This window comes from Dama dama, chromosome 11, assembly GCF_033118175.1.
Source record: "Dama dama isolate Ldn47 chromosome 11, ASM3311817v1, whole genome shotgun sequence".
Taxonomy (NCBI): domain Eukaryota; kingdom Metazoa; phylum Chordata; class Mammalia; order Artiodactyla; family Cervidae; genus Dama; species Dama dama.
The window spans coordinates 11271554-11299426 of record NC_083691.1 but is presented as its reverse complement, the minus strand read 5'-3'; the positions used below and the strand labels follow the sequence as shown (position 1 = coordinate 11299426).

At 41.2% G+C, this 27873-nt stretch overlaps 1 protein-coding gene across 1 annotated transcript in view; it reads right to left on the bottom strand.

Annotated features, from left to right (window-relative positions):
• PSMB7 (proteasome 20S subunit beta 7) overlaps positions 1–24289 on the bottom strand; it is a 56298-nt gene extending 32009 nt beyond the window's left edge. The window contains exons 1-5 of the mRNA XM_061154686.1: positions 24131–24289; positions 23597–23690; positions 22731–22828; positions 21396–21536; positions 15920–16035 (exon numbers count right to left, since the gene is read on the bottom strand). Of these exons, the coding sequence (XP_061010669.1) occupies positions 15920–16035; positions 21396–21536; positions 22731–22828; positions 23597–23690; positions 24131–24192 (511 nt within the window). The 5' untranslated portion in view covers positions 24193–24289. The remainder of the gene's footprint in view (positions 1–15919; positions 16036–21395; positions 21537–22730; positions 22829–23596; positions 23691–24130) is intronic.
• Positions 24290–27873: the final 3584 nt, after the last annotated feature.

Genomic DNA, 27873 nt, shown 5'->3' with positions numbered 1-27873 from the left:
TATGACTGCAATCACCCAAAATGGCACGAGAACAACATGCAAATCCTCACAAAATTTTAAGGCAATGCATCCAGGGGAAGGAACAAGGAGCTGGCCATTAAAAAGAAAAAAGATGGTAAGCTCAATGAGACTTGTCTTTTTAAACATAATTTCATTCAAGTTTCCTAGATTTTATTTCAAAGCTTACTTAAAACTATATATGATAAACCATCAAGACAAATTTCATGTTAATAAGGCAGCCATCTGACTCACAAAATGCTTAAATATTTTATCCCATTTTTCCTATAAACCATTATAACATCTGTAGACATTCTAATTATTTCAGCATCAAACCTACTAACCTCTTATTCTCATACCCAAAACCAAGGCAAAAATCCCTCTGAAGGAAAAATCCTCTCATTTTTTAACTCCAAAAGCAAGGCCACCTTAGACAATTAGTCAGAACGGCCTGGCTTCCCATCAAGGAATAAATAAACAGAAAAGCCAGGGGGCAGTGGACCAGGCACAGGGGCCACTGCTTTAGAGAGCAGGCCTTGTCAGGTGAAGGAAGCCGATGTCAGAGGGCCTGTGCTTTCCACAAATGCAGGATGGGCTCTAGAAGCAAGGGACGAAAGGCCTGCCCTCAACTCCTCTAACAGGAGAGAGGAGGCAGCCAAGGAGAGGAAACAAGAGCCTTCTGCTTGAGCGCCCACCATGGGCCACACATCCTATGTTGTCATTTTGTCATCCTCATAACAAACCAGTGAAGTGATAAAGCTTTCTGTCTAGCATTACAGGACTAACAAGCACAGGCCAGGATTCCTGTCTCAGGTGTGACCCTACGTCCTTCTCTCAAACAGAAAGTTCTACAGGCCACAATACAGTTCAAAGCAGACACGCGTGACCTTCCATGACCAGGTCTCTGGCTCCCTCGGCCACCCCCACGTCCCCAATATCCACATACACTTGACACTCCACCAACACTAAGCTGACAATAATTTCCTAAATGCCCAGACCACTTCAAGTCTACATTTGACACATGCTTCTCCCTCTGCCCCCTCACAATCCACAGAACTCAGAGACACCCGTCCAACCTCAGCCTTTCTTAAGCACCACACCACATCTTAAGTGATGAGAGTTGATCACTTTCATCTTTGCCAACTTGTCCATCCCTTCACAGCTGCATCCCCCAGACCTAGTAGTTCCTGGCACACAGTGAGCACTAAAAAAAAAAAAAACAAAAAAAAAACCCAAAAACTGGTGAATTAGGCTGGGCTGATTTCAGTACAACTGTTCAAATGGAGGAGCTGGGGAAATAGTGGGCCCGGAAAGAGTGACTACAGCAGTAAATGTCTTGATAAAGTGAAAAGGAACATTTATTACCTAATTTACCATACTAAAACGAACATAAGACAAACTCAAAAGTAAAGCAAGTCAATTTTCAAAAGGAAAAAAATGCTTTAAACCCACAAAACCATGTCCTATTCTAGGTCCCAGTCAGGTCTGAGCTCTGTGATATTCACAGGAGAGAAATGCCCTCCCTGGATTTCTGCCTTCTTCCACCGGAGCTCTGTCTCCTCAGTAGTCTCCAGGTAGCTGCTCCTTAGCAACCTCCACCAAGTCTGCCTTTGTCAGCCCACCCACAGTTACTGAGTGGCCAGTGTTGCTTCCAGAACAAAGCTCTTTAAAAAATCAGAAAAACCAGGTACAATTCAGGGACTGGCATTTCGAGAGGGTGTGCACAATGCTGAGATGGCCACCTAGTTACTCACTGACTTATCTCTGCATCCTCTGTCCTTTCCCAAGCTCTTCCATGCCATCCACACACACCCACCTGCTCAACCACCACCTCCCAAACCACTCAGCAGCCAGCTGTAGGGCGAGACCAGGAGGGAGGTCAGGGTACCCAACGCCACCCTGTCGTCCAAGGGGGACAGAGACGGCTGGCTCTGCACTGCCAGATCCACTGCGGCCACCTGGGTGGCACCGCCTTACCCTGGCTGTCCGGGTTTGGTGTTCATCAGAAAGAACTCAAGAGATGCCCTGGAAAGCACGGTCTGCTCCCCAACCTCTGCCAGGGCCTGACTCTCCCACAGACCTTCAAGGTAACTCCATGGGGCACCCAGACTCAGACCTCCAGGAAAAGGGGGCTCAGGCACAAACGCCACAAGGGTCACATCTCCAGCCACTCTTTCAAAATGAAGTATCTGTCCTATTAATAACATTTAGGTCACTGGCTTTAAAAGAAAAAAAGACCAGCATCTGTAAACAATGTAAAATGTAAGTCCTGAAACTCAGAGATATGTGCAACACAAAGGGCATTAAAAATTAAAGAGTTCACAGATAAATACTATCAATACACCAACAGAGAAGATGACAAGGCAGTTTACAAAGAAGAAAAAAAGAGGTCTATACACATTTAGAGACATTGTTCAAGTTCAATAGTCATCAAAGAAATAAATACAAATGGAAACTAAATAGTCTTTTTTTTTTTACTTCTAGATTAGCAAACATTAGAAAGAATAATACCCAGTGCTGACAAAGATGTAGTAGAAAGGGCATATCTAACATATTCCTGTAGAAGCACAAATGGAACTTTTTTAACCCACAATTTAGAAGCATCAATCAGAAAGCACAGAGCTACAGGTATCCACCAAACCAACAATTCTACTGCTGGAGATATATCCAAAAGAAATAAATAGTAACAACCCAAATGACACTTTGGACAGTTTAGACTACAAAAAAACAAAAAAATAACAGCAAAGACTGGAGGTAAATGTAAAGGTCCAGTACCAACAATCACGAGATAGGGGAAACAAACAAATTCATATACATGGTGATTAAACACAACAATAATTTTTGGCAATGTCCATAATACAATATTGAGGGAAAAACGTTCTGAAGCAAAATTAACAGATATGCTTATACAATACATATTATACACACGTGGAAGAAAAGATTTTAAAATTATGTTTTTAAAAACTTTTCTTCCACATGTGTATAATATGTATTGTATAAGCATATCTGTTAATTTTGCTTCAGAACGTTTTTCCCTCAATATTGTTTATTTCTGAGTGGCGCTATATTCTTTTTGCTTACTTGTGTTTTCTTATTTTCCTTCAAAGACAATGTATTACTTACAATTTTTTAAGATACACACTTGAAGAATTCGACATCATGAAGGGATGAAAAAAGATATCCCAGAAGACCAAGACCTTGCCAGCTGTCACAGTCCTGCTGTGCAGCAGAGCAGCAGGCAGCCTGGTCCTGAAATCTGCAGAGAGCAGCCTGCAGGTCAACCCACGCAGGAGTCAACAGTCCCAGTGAACAACAGCAATCAACTGTCACAGATAAATAAATACATGTCTCTCTACCAGTCCTTAGGAGGGCTTCCTTAGGACAGGCACCAACATCTTTTAAAAAGAGGTAAAATCATCTTAACAATGAAGTCCTCTGAGCATACCAGCACCAAGCCAGATCTCACTTATCCAGAAGTCTGCCATGTGACAACCAACTTACTAAACGGACCCCAACAGACACAGTCGACCTGGTGTTTATTAAACTTCAAAGCACATTCACAAGAGTTTTTTATGCTCCTCAGACATGGCAGCCCCGTTTCGCAAAAAGGAAAACTGAATCCCCAAGACAAGGAACTTGCCCAGATCACAGAGCAGACGATTAGCAAATCTGGGAACATGAGCCCAATCGTCTGAATCTAAAGTGTCCAACACGGCTTCTGTTTCCCATGCTGTCTCTCAGACTGCAAACCCAAATGCCTGAAATTAAGATTAGCAAGTAAGCATGAAAACAGCTCTAGTTTTCTTAACTCCCTTAGCCCCCAAATCATGCTTTCTAACTTTTTGCTTAGATTTCAGAACAATTAACACACATCTGGATACAGTTAATTTGTATATCGCTTGGAAATTCAAATGAGACTGGGATTTTAGTTAAATGTTTTAAATGATTAAACAGATGCCATTCACTATTTACCAATACTACTCAAGTACCGAAATATTTATTTTTAAATAGCCCCATTCAAAAAAATTAAATAAGACAGTGAAGTCACTCATTTCGTAAACCCTCTGAGGGTGTCTCTGATCTTAGTTTATCAACATTACTATAGTAATTCAATTTGAACCTGTTTCTAAGAGAACAATCCATCTCAGGACAAAACTCAAAATGCCTCAAGGAAATTTTACTGAGATACTGCTTTTACCTGTTCTGTATGTTTAAAAAACATCCACATTAATATGGCTTAAGGACAGTGGGATATAAAAAAAAAAAAAACATGAAATTTCACTTTTATACATGTCAGGGTTAACTAAAAGTACAAAATCAAACCCAGCAATTGTAGAATCTATTAGACATGCTTAAGAAACTATAAAAGACAATTTTCTAAAACCTGCCTCTCTCTCAAGTCAAACCCTCAGAAAATCGGCAGGTAGAAATCTGTTTTTTCTAATCATGTCTAGGCTCACAAATTCTCATATTGAGGAAGGGGAAATAATTACCAAGGGTTTTTCTGTCCCTGACCCTAAACTCATGTGGTACAAGTAATTCCTCATTTTACAGACAAGGAAACTGAGGCTCAGCTAATTTAAAGGCAGTAAGGGTAGCCAAGATTCAAACCTAGGTCTGGTGGCTCTCCCTTGTGGCTCAGCTGGTAAAGAATCCAGCTGCAACACAGGAGACCTGGGTTAGATCCCTGGATTGGGAAGATCCCCTGGAGAAAGGAAAGGCTACCCACTCCAGTATTCTGGCCTGGAGAATTCCATGAACTGTATAGTCCATGGGGTTGCAGAGAGTCAAGACATAAGTGAGCAACCTTCACTGGTGGCTCTAGCCCATCCGCTTTTCAGAAGGTGAAACTCCCCACTCATTGTTTCAAACCAACCATCCCAGGTGCCCACTGGGCGGCAGGCTCTGGGACACACAGATGCACAGGACGTGCATAGCTCTGCGCTTCCTCCCTGCTTTCCCCCAGCACCTCACTGAGGCCCTCCAAGCCCTGCAGGGCTGCCAAACTGCTCCAGGAGGCACCACCTCATCAAGACAAGGTGAATGATGCCCCAGAAACGACAGGACAGCGGCCCTACTGCCCTGGCTGCCTCCCCAACACAAAGGGGAGGATGACACAATGTGTCTTCCTCATAGGTTGGCTGAGACCTGAACGAGATGGCACATGTAAGACAGGATGCCTGGCACACAGTAAAAAGCTCAGTATAAGAGCTAGCTATTACAAATACTCTAGGACAAGGTTCCTGTCCTCTCGGGGCTCTTTTAGACAATCATTTTCAACAAGTCTCAGGGTTGGCAGCTTTAATAGAAATGAAGGTCTTTAAAATTTCTTCCCATGAAGTTCCAAGTGGAGCAGGAAATGGATTTCTAGTGCTTTCCCTCCAAATCAATTTAACCAGATCTTTTCAGGAAGAAAGCTGCTCCTTTTGCTAAGAAGCAGTCCGTTTTAAGCACCCAAGGACCTGTTTGCCACTGTGGCCTGCCAGGGTGTAAGATGTATGCAGCAATAAAGAGCAACGCAGAGAACTTTCTCATCCATCAGTGTCAGCTCTCCCTGACAGAGCGCTTACTCACACCTGCTCATTGTTAGTCAACTGGCCACTCATCCTGGACAAAATTTGGTGCTTTCACAGACCCATGGACTGGGATCATTTTTCACTGTGTTCTGGTCTACAAGCCCTGGTCTCCTGGCATTGGTGCCTGCTTTGCAGGCCAACACCAACAAAGTGTGAAGAGCTGACTTGTGAAAATGAAACAATGATGGTGCTGGGGGAACACATTCAGCCACTAGAGAGCAGTGGAACTCCCCTCAGTGCCTGGGAAAACTCAGACACTGACTTGAAATGGTTTAATTGTATGCATGCATTTCATTATAAGTCTTGGCCAAAGCTTCGTGGAGAGGCAGGCCAAGCAACCAGACAATCTTGCATGGGTTGCGGAAATCCAGAATCGTCCTTTGTCAGCATAAACAGTTTAATTTGATGTTTTCACTCCTGAGTAAGCACTGAGTATTACATTTAAACCCCTCGTGAGGGGAAAGAATGCTTCCTTTTCATCAGCAAATGAACCTCAATGTCAGAGTCTATCTTTTATCCCCAATGAATAAAAAATATATATATATAGTATTTAATATGCTAGAAAATAGATTTTAAATCATCTAATGTTTTCACTCAGAAAGTAATTTCCCAAGAAATGCAGTTCCTTTTCTAAATGTAATGTAGTAAAAAAGGGGTTAAATTTTATTCTAAGTAAATCATTTTAAACACCACTTAAAGGGAACAGGGATTTTTCTTATAACTGCAACTGCCAACATCTCATTGACCTGACAAGGTAAACACTTATTCTTAAGAAAAGACTAACATTTGGGGCATTCAGACCTAAAATGTGAAGGTTGTGTTTTATTAATGTATTTCAATGAAATACCACAAGGTGTTAAGGCCAGAAAACTCAGAGGAGTCAACTAACCCTATGTTGAAAGGATAAGATGGAGGATGAAGATTACCTTAAAATTATACTGCCTCTCCTAACCAGGCTCCCACCCTCATCAGGCCCCGCCAGGAAACAAGCTGCCCTCTGCACGGCCGACTGCAGGGCGCACACGTCACTCTCCCGCTACGGGAGCTTGAGGTAGTCGGAGCTGACAGTTCTTCAAAGGCACCTTGGCACCTTTACACCGGTCCACATTTCAAAACAGCTTCCCAAATTGCAAGTTAATCCCTTTGCAGGCTTTTTCCAAGTTTCCCTGTCCCTCAGAACCCTCAAGGACAAAGGGCCACAGGGTTTAATAATTGATAAAAACACACTTAGTCTTAAGTGTAAGTAAAGGTTTATCTTGTCCACAGAGCCTTGGGCGAATAATAAATCCTATATACTGGGAAAAACGTGTAAAGGCACTGTTGCATATGTTTTTTCACTTTATTCATCTGTATTATCTCCATTTTATAGATGAAAAACAAACAAAAAATTAAGATCACGGAGGTAAAGGAACCTAACCAAAACCACACAGCTAGTAATGGTAGATCTGGTTGCCAGCAAGTCCCTAGCTATACGACCTCCATATGAAAAGTCTTCTGATATATAAAATGACTTTCCTCTTGGTCTGTCCAATAAAGAAGTAAGATGACCAAGCACTAGGTTATATTAGCAAGAATAAGAAAGTACTTTTTGTAGTAGGGCCAATTTTGAAACAAGAGCAGGTAAAGATGAACTAATTAATAATTAACCTCACTCTCTCTGAAATAGCGTTTAAAGCAAAGGACTCAAAACTGTGCGCACTGCATTTCACTCCTGCAATGTACTCCTGGCAAGGGCTTTTTTTTGGCTGTAAACTAAGGACTAAATTCAAACTACAAAAGATTTCGTGGTAAAATGTCAAGAGCAGAAAAAAACAAGAGGAAGAGCACCCTAATATTAATTCAATACCTCACTACAAAAAGAAAATATTTAATATTTTTTACACAGAATCAAGAATAAAGTCCACACTAATTAGAACAGATGAAGAACCAGCAAGGACTGGCTCTGTTACACTCCCTGAAACAACATGATGAATTGTAGAAGTAAATATTTTCTCATTTCCTAACATAACGGCACCATCTATTGGCTTAGTACCACCTTTGCAACAACCAGGAAATCAAGATGCATAATCCAACTTTCATGGGCTTTTGGTTCTCAGTTACTTAATTCCTGGCATCCCATAGTGGTATAAACTTTAAGACATAAAATCCATGCATCACACATTTTAAATCTTCTGAAATTCATCTTATTTAATCAAAGCAAAAAAAAAACTGCCAGGAAAATCTTAGTACACAGAACTGTACATAGAGAATGTGTTAGCACTAAAATTATCAAAACACCATGCACCAAACATCAATGATGTTCCACACACAAAGATTTTTACATGTGGTATCTTGCTTAATCCTCACACATTTCCCATGGAACAGACCTTAGAACCTCCATTTTCCTGAAGGAGAAATCAATGCTCAACAGCTAATAAACGTTGCACTTGGATCTGAACCCAGTCTGACTGCAAAGACCAGCTCTTTTCACAACCCCACCCTACACTGAAAAATTAAAAATGATGCCACAGCACATGTGCAGGGGAAAGCACATAGTGCTTTACAGAGTGTGTTTACACGTGATACTGCAGCGTCCCAACGACCCAGTGACATCAAGTAAAAAAAAGTCAGTCAGCTTCTTTTTAGAAATGAGGGGTTTGAGGTTCAGAGAGGTTAGATGACTAGCTCTGGTCAAGCATGTGCCCTCTGAGAAGGCTTTTACATGGGCCACTGAACTAAATACAGTGCTAAATCAGAGTTCACATCTGATTGCAGAGTTGAAAATTAATGTGGAAGAAATATTTGCCATCTTGTAGTGCACTGGTCTGATATACATAGCACAAGAAATTTTTTCAAATCGAGTCATGTGGAGGCAATAAAATGCCCGCACGAAGGTTGTACTTCAGTGTAAAATATGGAGAAAAACGGCAAGTCTGAATTCCCTACTGACGTTCCTAAGTTCCAACTTAATTGTAAGACTCTTCTTTGCCCACAAGGTGAGACATCTGGTATGTTTACTCTGTCCCGGATCTTTTTAATTGCTAGGGGGCTCTGTAAACTGGGACTTAAGAGGTACATTCCAGTAATTAGGAAATTGCATAGCCAGTTCATCTGGAGAGAGAATTTTACCTGGACGGCCCTGGCAGTGACCCAAAGCCTTCCCTAATGGTGCATATCAATGTTTATTCCTTAAGTTAGTATTCCTAAATTGTCCAAGGGCCTCATTTCCAGGAATGTCATGCTTTAAATTTCATTCATATTAATTCTCTATGTGAATAAGTGGGCAAAATAAAAATTTTATATACGCTGCCAATGCAGTTACAAGGAGCACTGCCAAACTAATAGCAAAAGATGGTCCCCAAGCTTCTCCTGACACTACTTCAGTTTGCTTAATAAAGAAAAGCTGGCAAGTTAAAAGAATAAGCTAATTAATCTGAGAATTAAAAGAACCCACATTTTGTCTATTAAAAAAAAAAAAAGAACAACAAAACCATTTTCCCTTTCTTAATAAAGAAAAGTCAAAAAATCTTGCCCAGTTTTCCACAATCCCACTAATCGATCACCTGCAGTCTCCTGCAAATTATGTTCTTAAAGAAGAAAATAATTAAATGAAACCTAAGGAGTGCATTCTTCTTTTTTTGAGAATGGATCAAATCACATTTGGTCTGAACCACTTGCCACACACCACTCAGCAACAACCAAGCCAAGCGGGGAAAAGCCACAGAGACCCGGGGTTCTCAAGCCAGACCATGCACCTCCAGGCTGTGTGGCCTTGGCACACCTCTCTGAGCCTCAATATCCTCATTCGTAAGACAGGGATGATGGCAAACACCTCAGAGCAGTGCAAAGATTCTATCAGTAAAGGATCTCTCACAGTTGCCGGCACTGCAAGCTAGAAAGCTGCCAGATGAACGCGGCTATCCTTACGGTCAGCATCCTCTTCATAAGATAGGTTTTAGGACAGAAGCTGTCCGAGGGCCACACCATGAGGCAGTTGATACCTTCTTCTCTTAAGCAAACCCTCAGGAAGGTGAGCCCTCAGCAAGGAGGCTCCTGGACCCGATGCTCAAGGAGCTGTGCCAGAACGTTAAGACACGCGCAAGACAAGACAGGTGTCTTCTGTTCCATGTAAATTAAGAGTAGCCTTCAGGCGCCTGGCTAGTCACCAATACAGGCCCACGAGTAGACAAAATTTAGACACCCCTGTCTTATGGGTAATTTGTAGCTTCCAGCTCTTACTGTCAAATAACTCAGAAGAAAAAAAAAAAGATCCATTACAAAGTTGTATTTTTATTTTTCATAATAAAAAACTCGGTAATTTCACTAAAACATGAGAATTTACAGGAAATACTCATGTTCTCACAGCACACTTAAGGAAAGCCTCAGTTGCCCAGGGAATGTTAACGCCCAGTGGGCACATTTCAGTCAGGAGGGCCCCCTATTTCATCTGTAGCTGGAGGTTTGCTCTGTAGCTCACCCAAAGTCAGTCACATGAATTAAGACAAAAACCACCACATTTTGGCATTTCTGGGGTTCTCTCTCAATATCGAACTCCCCATCCCCTCAAAAAAAAAAAAAGAGAGAGAGAGAGAGAGAAGAAAGGAAAACAACAACCACCTCCATGGGAAGCCAGAACAATTCCTTCATCAGGAAGAAAGGCAGCCCAGCACAGCTCCCACCACAGGGAAAGAGGCGTCAAGCCCTGCTCAAAAGTGAACAATGGCTGAAAGAAACGAAGAGAATGACAAAGACAAAACCAGGACAGCACAAAAACTGTTATTTTATTTCACATTCTCTGATAAAAGGCTGCTCTTCACAATGGACTTGGATTAGAGAGAAACAAAATATAAAATTCATGTTGTCTTCGGGTGGTAGAATTGTGTATAATTTTGAAAAGTTTCCTTTGATACTATAAAGCTGTTTCAGTAAATACTGTTTTTAATATGCAGGATAGAAAATCTTCACAAAGAGCAGTCAAAAATATGCCAAACAAATAAATGCCCCTGGGAATTTGTGTAAATATTTTTAGTATTCAGAAGCAAGGCTTAATAGCTTAATGAAGAAATATCTGTAAGATGATAAAATCAAAGCAGCTGTGGTAAGCTCAGGCTTGCCTGGGCTGAAGGACAAGGGTTCAAATCTCAGCTTTGCTGCTCCCAGGCAGCGTGGTAACGGGCAGGCCAGTAAATCTAAGTTTCAGGTTTCTCATCAGTAAGAAGGCAATGACAGCATCCCCTGCATGGAATTAGAACTAAAAATAATGTGACAGCAGCAGCAGACACTGGCACAGAGACACCTCCAAATAAGCTTTAAATTTAAAATAATACAAAGCTGAAAAAAAGGGACCTATCGTATATGCAATGCTTTGTACTGTTCTCTTACGGCTCAACTGGGGCCACACAAACAAACACAATCTAAACCAACTCTCCCCTAGGGGTTCTATAACCTGTTCACAGACAATAAACAGCAGTTAAGCCTTCTAACACTAGGTCTCATACATACACAACCAAGTTAGAGAATCCGAAAATTAAGTCACCATCTCATAGTCATTCAATCACACAGACTCTGGGAGTAAGACCGATTCTACTGACAGAGATCTCAGACTCTTGCAGGGGCAGGAAGGACAAGGGCTGGGACAGTAGACGATGGACAAGGTTGAATCGTGGAATCAAGTCTCACACCAAGTGCCTGGGGAGGGACTTGCTAACAGCCTGAGGTAGTCACGAGGAAAAGGCTTCTGGGTGAGGCCCTGGATGATGAGTAGGAACACTCTGGGCAGAAAAGGCATTTCTCAAAGGACCCAGCACAGCAGTAGTGAGGAGTGAGGGCAGCTCACAGGAGGGCGAGGGGCCTGTTGCCACAAAAGCCTGAGGTATGAGGGGAGGAGGAAGAGGAAATGAAACAGGAAAAAGGGTCCAGAGCAGGAGTGGAAGGGAGGTAACCCCAGCGGAGGAGTTACCGCAGCACTGAGGTCGAGAGCTGGGAAGGAACTGGCACTGAGGAGGGCAGGAGAGGATGGTCAGAGGCTGCAATGGGGCCAAGCGGCTGGTTTCTGAGCGGTCTCCAGGACGACCATGGTCACTCCTGGACCCATCCACACTCTCAACATTTCCGGCCAGATGTGACCTCCCTCTCCGCCTCCAGACTTCCCCATGCCAATCCTCCTTCCCACAGCTGTCAGCCTGCTCCAACGAGGAATCTTATCCTATCATCCCCTGCTTGAAAACAGGGACGTCCACGACACAGACTACTCAGCCTGTACGATGGGACTCTCCTCCACCCTCCTGAAAGCCCAGACATCCTCATCCCTCCCTGTCTTTGCTTCTGCTGTGCCCCCCGCATGGAGCACTCCCCTCACCCACTGCACTCACTTCACCCATCCAGCTAAACTCTGGCCTTTGACCATATTGATCCCTTGTGCACCACAAGGCCTGAAAAATCTTTCTCTGGCAGGTAGGGAGCAGGGTGGCAAATTCCTGGCTAATTCCTACTTACCATTCAGGTCTCAGTTTAAGAGCTACTTTTTCCCATCTTTCACCTACCAGACTGGCAAGAAGACCCAAAGTAGGAGAGCTTATAAGAGAAAGGCATTCTCACATTCTCCTGGTGGAATACAAATTAGTGCAATCTTTTTGGAGGGCAGTTTGGCAACAGCTCTCAAAAGGTAAGATGCACTGTACAGTCATCTGTCCCTTTTAGGGGCTGCCCAGCAGCTATACTTCCTGTGTCTAGGGGACCCCACCACTTCAAGAACAGATGACTGAACTTTACCCACCATCAGCAATCTAGCACCCACCCTTTCCTGGAAGGAGCTCTCTGACAGTGAATGAGATGGCAGGAAGCCTCAGTTCTAGACAAGGCAGCCGGGGCAGCAGAGTGAGGAGTGAGCCGGGCCTGCGCCAGCCAGGCCAGCAATGCTGTCTGCAGCATTCTACCTTTGCTTACAACGGCCCATGCGGCCGCATTCTTTCTGATACTGTTCTCGGCCCCAAACCCAGTTCTTGCCGTCCCAGCTATTCTGTGAGTCATCTACTATCCTTTAAAAAAAAGAAAGAAAGAAAGAAATTCCTCCTTTCCTAAATCATCCGGTGATTCTAATGCTTTCAACAGAGAATTCTGAGCAATACACGTGCCCACCCTAATCCAGAAACTCCAATACTAGGAATTTATCAGATGTATTTATACAAGTTCACCACAACACACACTCATCAACAGGACAAATGGTCACTTAATTCCTGGTACAGACATACAGTACAATTCTAGGACAGTGTTATTATAGACTTGATATTGATCTATAGGCACTGATACAAAATTTTCTTTGAAACAAGTTAATAGGAATGGAACAATATTTACAGCATGACTTCAGCAATGTTTTTTTAATAGGAATACACAGGTAGATGACAGATGATAGGGATATAAAAAGGTGGATCATAAAATACCTCCTGAGAAAAAACACAGTAAACTCTTAACAGTGGTTACTATGAAAGAGGGATTTAACTTTCACATATTTTTCCACACTTGAATGTTTTGTCATGTTCATAAATTACTTTTCATTTGAAAATGTTCTGTCACTTGTCCAAGAAAGACTTTCCAAACATCCATTATCCACATACTCCTTCCTGTTAGAAATCCTCCCTTATAACTGTTCTTTTCCTCCAGGGCACTTAGCACAATGCATTCTTTCAGATTAACGTGTATCTATTAATGTGTATCAGATTAACTGTCTAATTCCTGTCTCACACCCAAGGCTATAACCCCTGAGGATAAGTGCTGTGCTGACCACTACATTCCCAGTGCCCAGCACATGTATGCTCAGTGGCTCAATCGCATCCGACGCTTAGAGACCCCAAGGACTGTAGCCCGCCAGGCTCCCCTGTCCATGAGATTTCCCAAGAAAGAATACTAGAGCGGCTTGCCATTTCCCTCTCCAGGGGATCTTTCCGACCCAGGGAGTGAACCAATGTCTCCTGCATCTCCTTCAAGGGCAGACAGATTTTCAACCACTTCGCCACCTGGGAAGCCCCCCAAGCACATAGTAGAGGCTAAATAAATTTCTAATAAATGAGTGAAAGTAACTTATCCTTCTTTTAAGATCCAGCTCAAGTGAAGTGAAGCTCTCCCTGAAATCTTCCAGTTTAGAAGTGACCCTTTCCTCCCTTGGGCCTCCACTGGCAGTACCTACTGCCCTCGTCAGTTTATACATCTATCTCCCCCATGACACTGAGAGTATGTTGAGGGCAAGGATCCAGACATTCACCGCTCTGTGAAGCCTGCTACAGTGCTGTTACACAGAAGGCACTGGAGAAAGTGTTGATAAATCAATGAACAGATGGGAACAAACACACTGAACCTCAAAAGTAACAACTTACTTGTGTATCTAAAATTGGATGTTACTGGTATCTTACTCTTCTTAATCTTCTATGAAAGCAAAGCCAGACTATGGAGAGTAATGATTTCTAAGCAGAAGTGTGGAGCCATCACCGTGGACTCACACTGGACTAGGAAGGAAGCAAGATCACTGCTGGCCAGGACAGAGCACAAAGTGGACTTACAGGAATGAAATGAGCAGACACAAATCTGCTTTACTCACTTTCAACAACCTTTTCTAAGTTCGGAATGATGCTCATAAGACAAATTACTACAGTTCAAAAGCAACAGAAACCAACTCAATTTTCCCATCTTAAAAATGAAAAGGCCTTGTATCAATGTTAAATTTTCTGATTTTGATGATGTCATCAAGGTGATGTAAGGGAACATTCTAAAGGATTTTGAGGTAGAGGGTTATAATGTTCACAATTTACTCTCGAATGGTTACACACACACACACACACACACACACACACACACACAAATAGCAAAAATGCACCAGAGAGCAAGCAATAATGTGGTAAAATGTTAAGTGACAAAAATGAGTAAAGAGTATATATGACTATTCATTGTACATTCCTATTACCTTCTTGCAAGTGTGAAAATTCTTTTAATTAAAGAAAGAAGAAATGAAACTACTTAATAGAAAAGACTATTCCACCTTTACTACCATTTAAAGGCATCAGATGGGGAGAAATAAAAACAGTATCTTGATGGAGATAACAAATAAAATGGAACAAGGAATTCAAAACAATTCTAAAATTACTGTATTTTCATTTTAAAATAATTATTCCATATGGTATCTGGGGGCAAATCATTCTTCTCACAAACAGGGAACATCTGTTGTATACAAACCTCATAAGAGGCTTGAGTATTAAACGCAATGAAATAGCAAAGTCTCACACTAACAATTTTCAGACTATTCAAGGCAGCAGTTATCCCTGGCTCTGCAGAGCCAAGATACCAAGACAAAAAAATGTAACAGGTAAACAACATCTAGAAAAACGCCAGTTACACAAGGCCTGTTCAAATTTCTGGACATATGCAATTTCACTCAGAAATTTAGCATGAGAGTTAAATTCAAAACTCCTAACTCTTCTAAAGTAATTTTATCACTTTTTTTTTTAGTTATTAAAAAAATATACTCATCTAGCATTTAGAGCTAAAATACAAATGTACAAAGCTGACCTAAAAAGTGTAGCTACTATTTATAGACCAGGCACTGGGTCAGATGGTTTACATACATTATTTTTAATCATCATAACCTGGTACACATGGTAGGTATTACTGACACCCTTTCAGAGTGAGGAAATCAAGGTTCAGAGAGGAACCCTAAATGTCCAGGATCCCTCAGAGATTAAATGGCAAACAGAGCCTCTGGTCACTTAAAAAAATCTCTGCACGTACCAGGCCTGTTCCCCCAGTGAGGCCTCCAGTCTAGCCTTCCTTTTGCTTGGAAGCCCCTTTCACTCAAACCTCACCTTCACAAATCTATGTAACCTTCCTGTTTAACACTACTATCTGGCTTCCACCCCAACACTCTCAAGTCCCCTTATACTGCATTAATTTTTTTTAACTTTCTGTTTTGAGATAATTGTCAATTCACAGGCAGATGTAAGAAATAATAAACCAAGTTTCTGTACACCGTTAACTCAGTTTCCCCCAAAGGTAGTATCTTGCATAACTGTGGTATAATATCACTTACATTGTTTTTTTCTCCTGGTATTTATCACTTTCTAACACAAAGCTGTTGTTACTGTCTGTCCACCCCCACTAAAATATAACCTCCTTGTAGGCAAGACATTTGGTCTAAATTTTGTTCACTGCTATATCCCAAGCACACAAAACAGGCCTAATCTCCAGGAGGAACTCAACAGATATTTGTAGAAGGAATCAAAGCACACTGTGCTGCCTCCTCTGTCAGGAAATAAACCAGCTCTTTTAGAGACTACTTTGGTAAATAAGAGGATTCTGAAAGATCAGAGAAACATTACACTCACCCATGGTGACATAAGGCAACTTATCAGTTGATCCATGAGGATAGATGCTGTAGAGGTGAGGTCCAGTAACATCTACTCCCCCCAAAACTAGGGCTGCACCAATGTAACCTTGATACCTGGTGATCAGAGCATGCATAAGAAAAAAAAAATGAGTCTACATTGCATCACTATAACTTATTCAAAAGCTGCATGGGAAGTCAGACAACAAAAAGTTTTTCTTTCACTACTATTGCTTCATTAAATAGCTACTGTTCTGATGGGGAAAAAACAAGGAAGGGAGCAAACATACTTCAACATCTATCAGTCAAAAAAAACTGTACACTGTAGGAAGCACTCCACGTGCCTTACATCATCTCTGCCTCCCAGCCCCCTTCAAAAGAAGACACTACAGTTCTTATTGTAGAGAAGGAAAAACCAACCCAAAGACTTAGGAAGTCTCAGAGCCAAGCGTGGCTTACTCTGAAGATCACCAACACCCCTCCCATCAGACCTCTCTGTGATTAGCAAATAAGCTCCCTTCCAAGTCAACGGTGAATTGTCACTAAACTAAATTGTTCAAATTATCAACCTCACTACAGGAAAATGACTTGCGTCAAAATACCTTTCCCTTGAATAAATCCACAAAATTATGGCAGCTAAAAGCTCATACTGAGTAAAAGAAAAAAGTATTTCATTATGCAGGGAAGTGAACCATGAAATAACTCCATGACAGTTTATAAACCCATTGCTACTGTCCACAGTTTAAAGTCATCTCTCTCAGGAACATGAGAGAGACATTTTCCACCTGACATCAGCTGTTTAATTCTGCACATATTTGCTCCTTTGGACTCTCTACTTGGTTGGTTTTACACTTCTATAGATTTCTTTCCCTATATGTAGTTCAATTTTTTTTACCATTAGAACTGCTATATTGGACAAACATGCTGGATTTAAAGTTCTCCAATATAAGCCTTTAGCTCTTTGGGAAGAAAAATGACACTAAAACATGCTGAATTTGCCTGATGATATAATCATTAAAATTGATACAAATAAATTAACACAAAAGCCAAAGTCCTAATTTTTGATTGTTTGAGACACAGTTACCCATCAGGAAGTGCTCTAGGTCAAGTCCAATACTTCCTGCGTCCCTTGATTACTTCAAATCTTCCATTTATAAGTGAAAAAATAAAGAGCAGGGAAGGATTTTAGAAGCAGTCTCAAGAGGGAAGAGAGGCCCAGACAGGGGAAAAAACTGGTCCTAAGCCACATGAGCTGGCAGCAGGTTCAAGAGTAGATCTAAGAACTCTGGGGTGAGAAGCCAGAGAATCACCAGACCCACCACTCCCACCCCAGCCCAGTGCTTGATCCACTATATATATCCTATATATATATATATATTATATATATATCCTGCCAAACAGACTGTTTAGTTAAAGTCAATAATAACCAGCTAGTTCCCTTCCAAGCTAAAACATAATCTGCTTGATGCCTTTAAAAGAGTCTCAGCTATTTTGGCAAGTCAATGAAATCCCTAAAAACTGAACCAGAAATTCTATTTCCAGGAATCTAATTCTAAAGATATAAAAGGACAAATATGCAGAAATGAATCCTAAGAATGTTTACTGCAGAAACTGTTTATGATGCTAGAAAAGTGGAAACAGTCAGAATTACCTGAACTAATACAGCTAGCTATACAACAGAACACTACACAATCATTAAAAATCAGGCCACGTTTTTCGTAAACAACTGATGGTAGTACAACTTAGAACAATCTTTCTCGGCTACAATTTTGGTAATATGTATTCAAGTGTTAAATGTTCCTATCTTTGACCCAGCAATTCCACTTCTAGGAATTTATTTTAGAATATAGCCTAAAGAATTAATAACACAAGCACCTAAAGATTCTACACTCCAAAGGATCCACAGAATACCTTATAATTAAACATCTTAAAACAGGCAATATTGTTACTCTTTAAAAACTGGTTAATAATATAGATTACTGTGAGCCAACAAAAATTAAGATGTTGATCAATGGCTCTTAAATTTTTATGGGGCACAGACCCCTCTAAAAGAGTGATTAAAACTGTGGAATCCTCGCCCATAACAAGTGTACACACACAAATTTTTCACTCTTTCAGGAGAGTTACAGGTCTATAGAACTCCTCCACAGGCTCAAGGTAAAATCCCTAGATGCTGGGCTAGCTCATCTACTGGTAGGAACAATACCACAATACACTATTATGTGAACAAGGTCAGTTACAACACAACACAGAGCAGTATTCCACTTCTGCAAACACATTTATGAGTATGTATATATGCAGAGTATAAAGGTCTCAAAACACAGATCTCAAGGTTTCATGCTACAAGTGCTTCAGTGGCAGAATGTCAGTTGAAATCTACTTCCTTCCTGTCACATTTCTGTAGTGTCTGAATTTTTACAATGATTATTTTTATAATAACTTATAAAAAGAGATTATTTTCTTTTTGAAATATTCCAACATGGAAACTACTCAAGATGCACTGGTAGGTGAAAAAATTAGGTTATATTACCTAATATAACCTATAGATAGAAAGCACAACTAGCATCCCATTCTTATAGAACATGTATTATTAAACATAGGAAAAACCCCAAAGAGTGTACGTTAACCAGTTAGCATCAACTGCTTATGGGTGGTAGAAATTCAGATAATTTCTATATTTTTTTTGTTTATCGATCTAAACATATATTAGTTTTTTTACTGTGAACATGCACTTATGGAAAGAAAGGCAGAAGGAAGGATCAAATGAATGGACAAACAAATAAAAAGATTAGAAGTATCAATGTATATACAAAGCCAAAATGTGATTCTCCCTAAATAGCAAGGTTTCAATTTTTTCTTTGGGCTTTTCATTATTTTCAAAATTTTCTACAATGAATACACATATCTTTTGTTAAGGGGGAAAAAAGTACAATATAATAAATTTTTAAAGCCTCTGCATATTCAAATAGTTTTCAGAATATAATAGTTTCCAGAATATAGACTAGTATATCAAACATTTTTGATAGACTCAATAAGAAGGTTCCATGTTCAGAAGGAACAAGCATCATTTACATCTTCTACATCTAGTCAAAGAAGAAAAATAAAAATACTGTTTAAATAAGGAAACAGATGCTCACTTTTGTTTATCAAACCCTCTTTTCTCACTGATTCACATACAAGAGAATGGATTATTTAGGAGGAAAAAAATAGCAATAAGTACACCCTGTACTCTATTTCAGCCTCTGAATGAGTATCTAACTGTGTATTAGGCCCTGTACAAGGCACTGCATAAGCTTGGTTCTTTATTCATTTCCTCCCAAAAGTTAGAGAAACAGAACTATTATCCACATTTTATTTTATTTTTTTAATCCACATTTTATTGAGGTAGAAACTGAGGCTAAGAAGAGTGAACAGGCTAATGTTATACAATGTAAGCACTGTAGGCAAGATCTGAAGCAAAGTTCTAACGTCAAAATCTATGCTTTTTTCCCCTTATACTAGTGACTCACTTTATGTAACTAACAAAAATGTCAAAAGACAGAACCAAAATGATCCTGGCATAAATTTTTAAGTTTTCTTCTCAAAACTTTGATAAAATTCAACTTTTACACAGTATGTTAACCAAAAGATAAAATACTGAAACAAGAGATTTTAGAATTTCTGAAACATTCTAAAGAGATCAACAGAAACATCTGCTAGATTTAGCTAAATGCTTTAAATGACATTGCAAGCAATCTTGAAATAGGCTATTTACTGCAATTTTGCAAGCTTAAAAATTGTTTTAAATGTAATGCACCACACAAACCACGAGAGGGAGCTTTGCATTTAAAATCACATCACAAGTGTCCAGTTATCCTGACAACAGTACTTTAACAAGCTCTCACACTGTCCTGGAAGAATCTGATAGGTGATAATTCTCTAGTATTAGGATGATGATTACATACATAAATAAATGGAAACTGCCGACATAAAGACTCAGTACAGTCAGGGTAGGAACTGGATAAGTATGACTAGGCTTTCTGCCATATGACTCATAAACCCTGGTATCTTCCACTGTGTAAAGGGGGAATTATTCCACTGGCCTTGCTGCATAGCTAGGTTAAACCTCATATCCACTTACCGAGGGCCCAGGGCCATGAAAATGAAAACCTGCAAGTTCACGGGAAGGCACAGGCAGACAGGAAACAGGGAAGTGAACCACAAGGACTGACACACCAGAACACATGCTCTCACTTCCAAAGGCAACAAAAGCCACTGAGTCCCAGATTACAGCCCACTTTATATGAGTTTTTATCAAAAAAAAAGAAAAAAGCTGGAAATCCATATTTTAAATTCAAAGCTCCCAACTTATAATTATTTGCCACTACTTTTTAAATACACTATGTGACCCAAATGAAATTTCTCTATAAGCTGAATATGGCCTATGAGCTTAGAATCTTTGCTCTCTGTTCCTGCTCCCCTTTTAACTCTCATAGGACTGGCTGCAGCTGCTACCAGTTGGGGCAGAGAAAAAGAAAATGTCTTGTGTAGGTTGCTTAATGAATGATGAGGGCCAAAATAAAGGCCTCTGATCAACTTTTCAAAAAAATTTTAAAAAGATACCATGGTGTCCATTCTATAAAGAAGCAAAGAGGAGAGAATTTGTTAAAGGTAAGGCAGTCACAAAAGAAGAAACCAGTTGTTACAACTCAGGACTAAATGCCTAGGCTATTTCCACTATACCACACTGCCTCTCTTCTCTATGAGCAAATGAAAAATGGACTTAAAATATGAAAACTGTTAAGACCTATACAAACACCAAGTGATGGTGTGACCATTAAGGACGAAAGAGAAACAAAACCACTAAGAGGAACTCTCTGTGGGAGTCAGCAGGGAGTGAAGGTAAGGGCAGGCAAATGACTGCACCTCTTTAAAACCTCAGTTTGTTCACTTATAATTAGAGATGTTAACAGCCCCATCGCAAGGCTAAAAGGATAAACTGAGATCATGCATAAAGCACTTAGCACACAGCCTGGCACAAACAAATAAATGTTGGTTGATATTAACACTATTATACCGACTCACAGCCAACTACAAATTATCACTTTTCATTTCATTGTTACCTTGCCCCTAAAAGAGGGAGAGGAAACAATCATTTGTGCGTGTTCACAAGATGAACTTAAAGGTTCCTTCCACTTCCAGCTCTAACTTTCTAACTAAGAACAAAAAAGGTTTTTGTATCTAGAAATACCCTAAGCTTCATGAAATTACTCAATTGGTCACATGTGATTCATTTATGGGGAAAAAAAAACAGACCCCATAAATTCAAATACATTATCAAAAGCCTTGTAAAATTAAAGTAGCTTTTCAGTAACAACTGATTTCTGGATTAAATGTGTATTTCTGAATGCTTTTTCTCTAGCTTCCAGGGTTCCCTTGGCTGAAAATCTAAGACATGAGAGAAAGATGCTGTAGAAATCCCCATCCTGAAACCTTACCTGAAAAGCATCTGTTTCAGCATCCGATTGGCCGTCACAACTCTGGGAAGGCGGCCAGTGGAAAGGGAGTGGAGCTCCAAGTTGGAAGAAATAAGCTGGGTTGTCATGTCTGTGTCCGCAGCTGTCCCAGCACCACAGCAACTAAAAAATACAATTAGAAGTGTAGCTGAAATTTAATTACCAAAGGGCTCAATTAGAAGTGAAGCTTCTTGGAAAACATCCACAAAGGTGAGGGATATAGAGAGATGTTTTTGAGTATACATGCACTGTAACTACTCTATAACCAGTCTTAAATAAACATAAAATTAAGACTGCACATCTAATTATATGTAAATATATTTCTGTAGTGCAACGGAACCTTGCAAATCATTAGTTTCTATCAGAGTGTGCATCTCACGATCCGAGAAAACACTCAAGTTGTACAGAAGAGCAAGGAAATGTTAAAAGTCTTGCAATTTACATCTACCAAGTATCTACTATTAGGTGCCAGTCATTCCAAAGTGCTGAGGATAAAGAAAATATGACACAGTAATAGCACTTGATTTCAAAGTTGAGTATAAGAGACACATACTACAATATAGTAGCACAGGTAGAAAATGCTATAGGAAATTGGAGGAAAGAGCAATTCACTCTGATCTTCGAGGTTTCATTTGAGCTGGATTTGGAAGCAAAGAATAAAAACATTATACAAACAGAGAAGAAAGGGCAATTTCTAAGCAGAGGGGCTCCAAAAGCAAGGGTGAAACAGCTTGGACATGAGAGGAACAGGGACATGAAGGAGACAGACAGTCCAGGTATAACTGGAACATAGGGTGACATCAGCTAAATAGGATGAAAAGATAATCTTTTTGTGAAATTGTACATGACTTTAAATATCATACTAGAGTTTCAATTTTATCCTGAAAGCAGTGTGGAAATGTGAAAAATCTCTTGAAAAAATTTTAAAGAGGAAAGGGAGATCTATGAGATCTGTGTTTTACAAAACCCAATATGCCAGAAAAGTGAACAATAGAGATAAAGAAAAGACCAAAAGCAGAGGGACCATTTAAATGACAACTGCAATAGTCCAGCTGAGAAAAAAGAATTCAAACCAACGCCTCAGTAGAAGGATAGGAGGGATTGGATTCAAAATGCACACAAAAGGCAGAACTGGGTCAAAACTGAACTAAAGCAAAAAGAGGACTGGAGGATAGCTACTTTATGTCGATGGAAATGCCATTTAAAGGAGACAGAAAGAAAATACAGACTGAACAACAGGTTTTATTGAGAAACAGTAAATGCAATTTTACCCCTGATACGTTTAAAAATGAGTTATTTGAACTAATCAATACTTACTAAATGTTAGGAGATATGAAGTGTATTTTTGAACAGTTCTTGTCAGCAACAACCATCCCTTCAGTTGCCCTTGTATCTGCTCCAAGAACTATGCCATCCTGTTTTTTAAAAATATGTACTTTTAAACAACTTCACATATATAAACAGAACTCAAGTTCAGTTAAAAAAAAAAAAAAGTGACCACACCCTGTTCCCTGAACCACTCCCCCACCCACTGAAATATTGTGCTATACTTTCAGCATTCAAGAAAAGGCTTATTAATAACATTACTGGCTGAACCCTCAGTAGACAGTAGGAAATATCACTCCTGTTTTTAAATGAGGCTCAGAGATTTAGTAAATTCCTTACAGATCACAGAGCCAATATGAGAAAAGTCTGGATTAAGATGCAGAAATCCTTCCATTAAATTAGCCAGGTCTGTCCATTTTTTTTTAAAAAATGTCGCTCTAAACCTCTCACAATGACAACAACCAGTTATCTCTTTTGACCCTTACAGCAATTTAGATCAGGAGTTATTATGTCCACCTGGACGGGAAAGTGTGGTTGTGAGAATGAAAATGACCTGCAAGTGAGAAGCAAGAAAAAAAAGCTAAACGGTTAAAGAAACCCCGTTTTCTCCCAGTACATCATTCTGTTTCCTCAAGTAGTAACGTTAAGACAGAAAACTGGCTTCCTATCGAAAACTGCAAAGCGAGGTAAGAAATAAACTGTCGATAAGTGCACAAAAAACTGACACACACAGTCTCTCCTAAAAGACCTTTTCCTGATGTAGTACGCTGTAAGATGTGTCTTTCCTCACACAGCCCAGAGAAGTAAAAGAGACCAGGTGGCCTGGTTCCTCCTGCTCTCAGCCAGCTCCGGCTTACCTTATAGACCACACCTGCGATGGTCGTCCCAGTTTTCCGGGCCGTGGGAAGCTTGTACCCTTTCTTTGCAAAATCGGCTTCCAAGACGGCATTTCTGAGAGCAAATGAGAGAATAAAGCACTGAAGGCCAGGGCCACATTGTGCCGCACTAGCAGGAAGAGTATCTTAACAGGGAGCTCAGAAAAAGGAAAAACGACTAGCATTTGCTTTCACGCCCATATATTGACTGGTTCCTCCCCAAAAGAGGACGACTGTCCCGTTTTTCTGCGAATAGAGCGTCTGAGACGACCTGCACCACGCTAAGGAGACGGAGATGGAGGGTGTCCCGGTGCCCTGGGAAAGTGGACGAGCGGACCCGGCCTCAGGAGAAAGCCACGCTCAGGCCCAGATTCCCCTGAGTCACAGAGGCCGCGAGCCGCGGGCCCCCTCTGTCCACCCTTCGTTGGGACGTCCTGGCCCAGACCGCAGCCCAACTGCGACCCCGACACCGCACTCCTACTCCCGCCCTGAACCCGGCCCCGGGCAAGGCCACACCTTCGGCAGTTATCGAAAGAGAAACCTCCAACTGGTGCCTCATACACTGACACAGCCGCCATCTTCCGAAAAAGTACTTCCAGGCCGGGGGCGGGAGCCAACAAAATGAACAAACCACTTCCGGCGCCACCGGCGAGCTAGGGCTGAACTGGCGGAGCAAACTCCGGGCCCAGGCGATTGATCTTAGAGTAACGGGCTCCTAGAGGAGCCTGGAGATGTTTGGAGTAGAGCGCCTCAAGTGGAGTGGAGGAGAAACTGACTTCCGGAGTAAGGGGAAAGGACTTTTTATCTAAGGTGGACACGCCACAGACCCGGCATCCTGCCGTGTCTACTGCAAATTCGACTACATGGGGATTCAGAGACAAGCCCATCCAATTTCTAGGCACAGCCCCACCTTGCAACTCTGAATTTGTTTCCTCTGCTGCCAAATGGGGAAAGCAGCTGCCTCAAAAGGCTACTGTGAAATAAAAAAGAAGCCTGAAAAAAAAAAAAAAACTGCTTAACATCATTAGTCATTAGAAATCACAGTGCGATACCATTGCACACCCACTAAGATGTCGATAATCAGAAAGACAGAAAATAACAAGTGTTGACAGGGATGAGGAAAAACTGGAAACCTCATATGTGCCTGGTGCAGCTGTCCAGAAAACAATTTGGCAGTTTCCCCCCAAACCCCCCCACACACAGAATTAAACATAGACCTAGCAATTGTCTCTTAGGTATATATCCAAGAGAATTGGAAACAGATGTTCGCAAAAACTTGTACACAAATGTTTATAGCAGCATTATTCATAATAGCCAAATAATGGAAACAATCCAAATGTCCATCAACTTGATGAATGGATAAGCAAAGTGGGTACATCAGTGCAACAGAATATTATTCATCCATTAAAAGGAGTGAAGCATTGACACATGCTACAACAGAGATGAACTGAGAAAACATGGTACTAAATGGAAGAAGCCAGGCACAAAAAGCCACATATAATGGGTTCCATTGCTATGAAACGTCCTCACTAGACAAATTTATACAGCCAGGAAGTAGATTAGTGGTCACTGGGAGATGGGGTGGGGCTCCCCGGGCGGCTCAGTGGTAAAGAAATCTGTCTATTCAGGAGACACAGGAGACTCGGGTTGGATCCCTGGGTGGAGGAGAGCCCCTGGAGAAGGAAATGGCAACCCACTCCAGTATTCTTGCCTGAAAAACCCCATGGACAGAGGAGCCTGGCAGGCTACGCTCCCTGGGATCGCAGAGTCAGACACGACCGAGCATAAGCACAAGAAGATGGTGCAGGAGAAAATGGGAGTGACTGTCTGATGGATACTGAGTCTCTTTGGGGATGGTGACAATGTTCTGAAATTAGATACTTGTAACGGTCACACAACATTGTAAATGTATGAAAGCCACTGTGCTGCACATTTTAAAATGGTGACATTTTTGTTACGTTGATTTTATTTCGTTTTTAAAAAGCTCCTGTGAAAATTGAAAGCTGTACATAGAGAGCATTTATCCTGGCATGTAGCAACTTCTCCATAAATTGCTATCTTTGTTAATACATACATTTCATCCTGCCAACAAGCCTCAAAAGTAGCTATGTAATTCAACTCATTTTATTGATGGAAATTAAGATTCATTAAAGTAAAGTAACTTGCTCAAGTTTACATAGAAATAGATCACAGCCCCAATAATTGTGAGATGAATTAATTTATTCATTCAGCAAATATTTAAATGATTCAACTATGTAATTAAATTATTCACTCAGCACCTACTATGTGTAAAGCTTGTTTCTAGGAATGAATAAATGAATGAATGGCATCTCAGTCACCCAGAACCATGCCTATCACAACTATATGTTCAATAAATATTTGTCAAAGGTTAAGTTCCTTTTTATTACTTCTCTGGGTCTTTTGTGTGACATTAGGAAAATGACAAACCTAGACAGCATATTAAAAAGCACAGACATCACTTTGCCAATAAGGTCTGTATAGTCAGAGTTGTGGTTTTTCCAGTAGTCATGTACAGATGTGAGAGGTGGACCATAAAGAAGGCCAAGTGCTTTCAAACTGTGGTGCTAGAGAAGACCCTTAAAAGTCCCTTGGACTGCAAGGAGATCAAACCTGTCAATCCTAAAGGAAAACAACCCTGAATATTCACTGGAAGGACTGATGCTGAAGCTGAAGCTCCAATACTTTGGCCACCTGATGCGAAGAGCCAACTCAGTGAAAAAAACCTTGATGCTGGGAAAGATTGAGGGCAGGAGGAGAAGGGGACGACAGAGGATAAGATTGTTGGATGGCGTCACCGACTCAGTGGACATGAGTTTGAGCAAACTCCAGGAGACAGTGAAGGACAGGGAAGCCTGGCATGCTACAGTCCATGGGGTCACAAAGAGTCACGACTTAGTGACTGAACAAGAACAAAGGAAAATGAAGCCTCACTCACCTGCCTCCACGGGAATCTACTGGTGAAAAAGCATGAGTATCTCCTGGCTCACCAAGTTTCTGCTTTGTTGAATGTGAAAAGTAAAAGGACAGGCTTTGTTCTAGAGATGTCCCCCTCCTGATGAGAGAGGCTCACTCCGTAAGACCTGGATAGGACAGGTCATAATTCAACATGCCCCAGATGCCATAGGGTCAGTAAGTAGAAATAGTAATAGAATTTAGGACCACTTTCACAATGTTCATCACACTCTCTCACGCCTGCTCTGGACTCAGCCCTGAGATAATGAACACAAAAGAATCCAATGGAGTTCCTCTCCTTCTTATTATATGGATTGAATTGTTCCCTCTCTCCAAAATTGATACACTGATGTCTCAAATCCCAGTACATCAGAATGTGATCTTATTTGGAGATAGGAGGTAATCAAGTAAAAATGAGGTCAATGGAGTAGATCTTAATCTAGTAGGACTGAGGTCCTTTTCAAAGGGGCAATTTAGAGACAGACCCTCAAACATGGAGAACACCATGTGAATGTGAAAACCACCAGAAGCTATGTAAGAGGCCTGGAATGGCCATCAGAAGGACCATACCTTGCCAATACCTTGCTTTCAGACTCAGACTTGTAGCCTTCAAAACTGTGAGACAATAAGTTTCTTTTCTTTTCTTTTTTTGGCCACACCTGTGGCTTGCAGGATCTTAGCTCCCCAACCAGGGGTTGAACCCGGGTCCTCACAGGGAGAGTCTGGGTCCTAACTGCTGGACCACCAGGGAATTCCTGACAATACCTTTCTGTTATATCTGTTATTTAAGCCACCCAGTTTGTGGTACTGTTACAGCAGTCCTAGGAAACGAACACACCTCATGAGTTCACTGTCCAAGGGAGGAGAGACGGCCCCAGAAAGACTCACAGCCTGCTGTGCTAAGGGTTGGGTGGAGGACGGAAGCCAAGAGGCTTAAAAGGACAGAGCAGGAGCTTGTGGGGTGAGAAGGCAGGAGGGACAGACACGCGAGTGAAGTCCTGGGGTATGGGACACACAGAACCAAACAAAAGCCCTGGCACGCTTTGTTTTCAGGAAACAGTGATGAGGCTGCCAGGGCTGCAGCAAGAAGCAGAGCCCCTACCCCCACCCCCCGAGAATGGTGGCGGGGCATCTGTGTCCAGCCCTGGGGTCTGAGCGGGAGCTGGAGGAACCTGGGAAGGATGTGGAAATGACCTGTGATCTCAGTTTGTCCTGGGGCATTCCTCTTCCTAACTGGGTCTCTTTGGTATGGTTTTCACACCCAGACGAACTGAAGAGGTGGCATT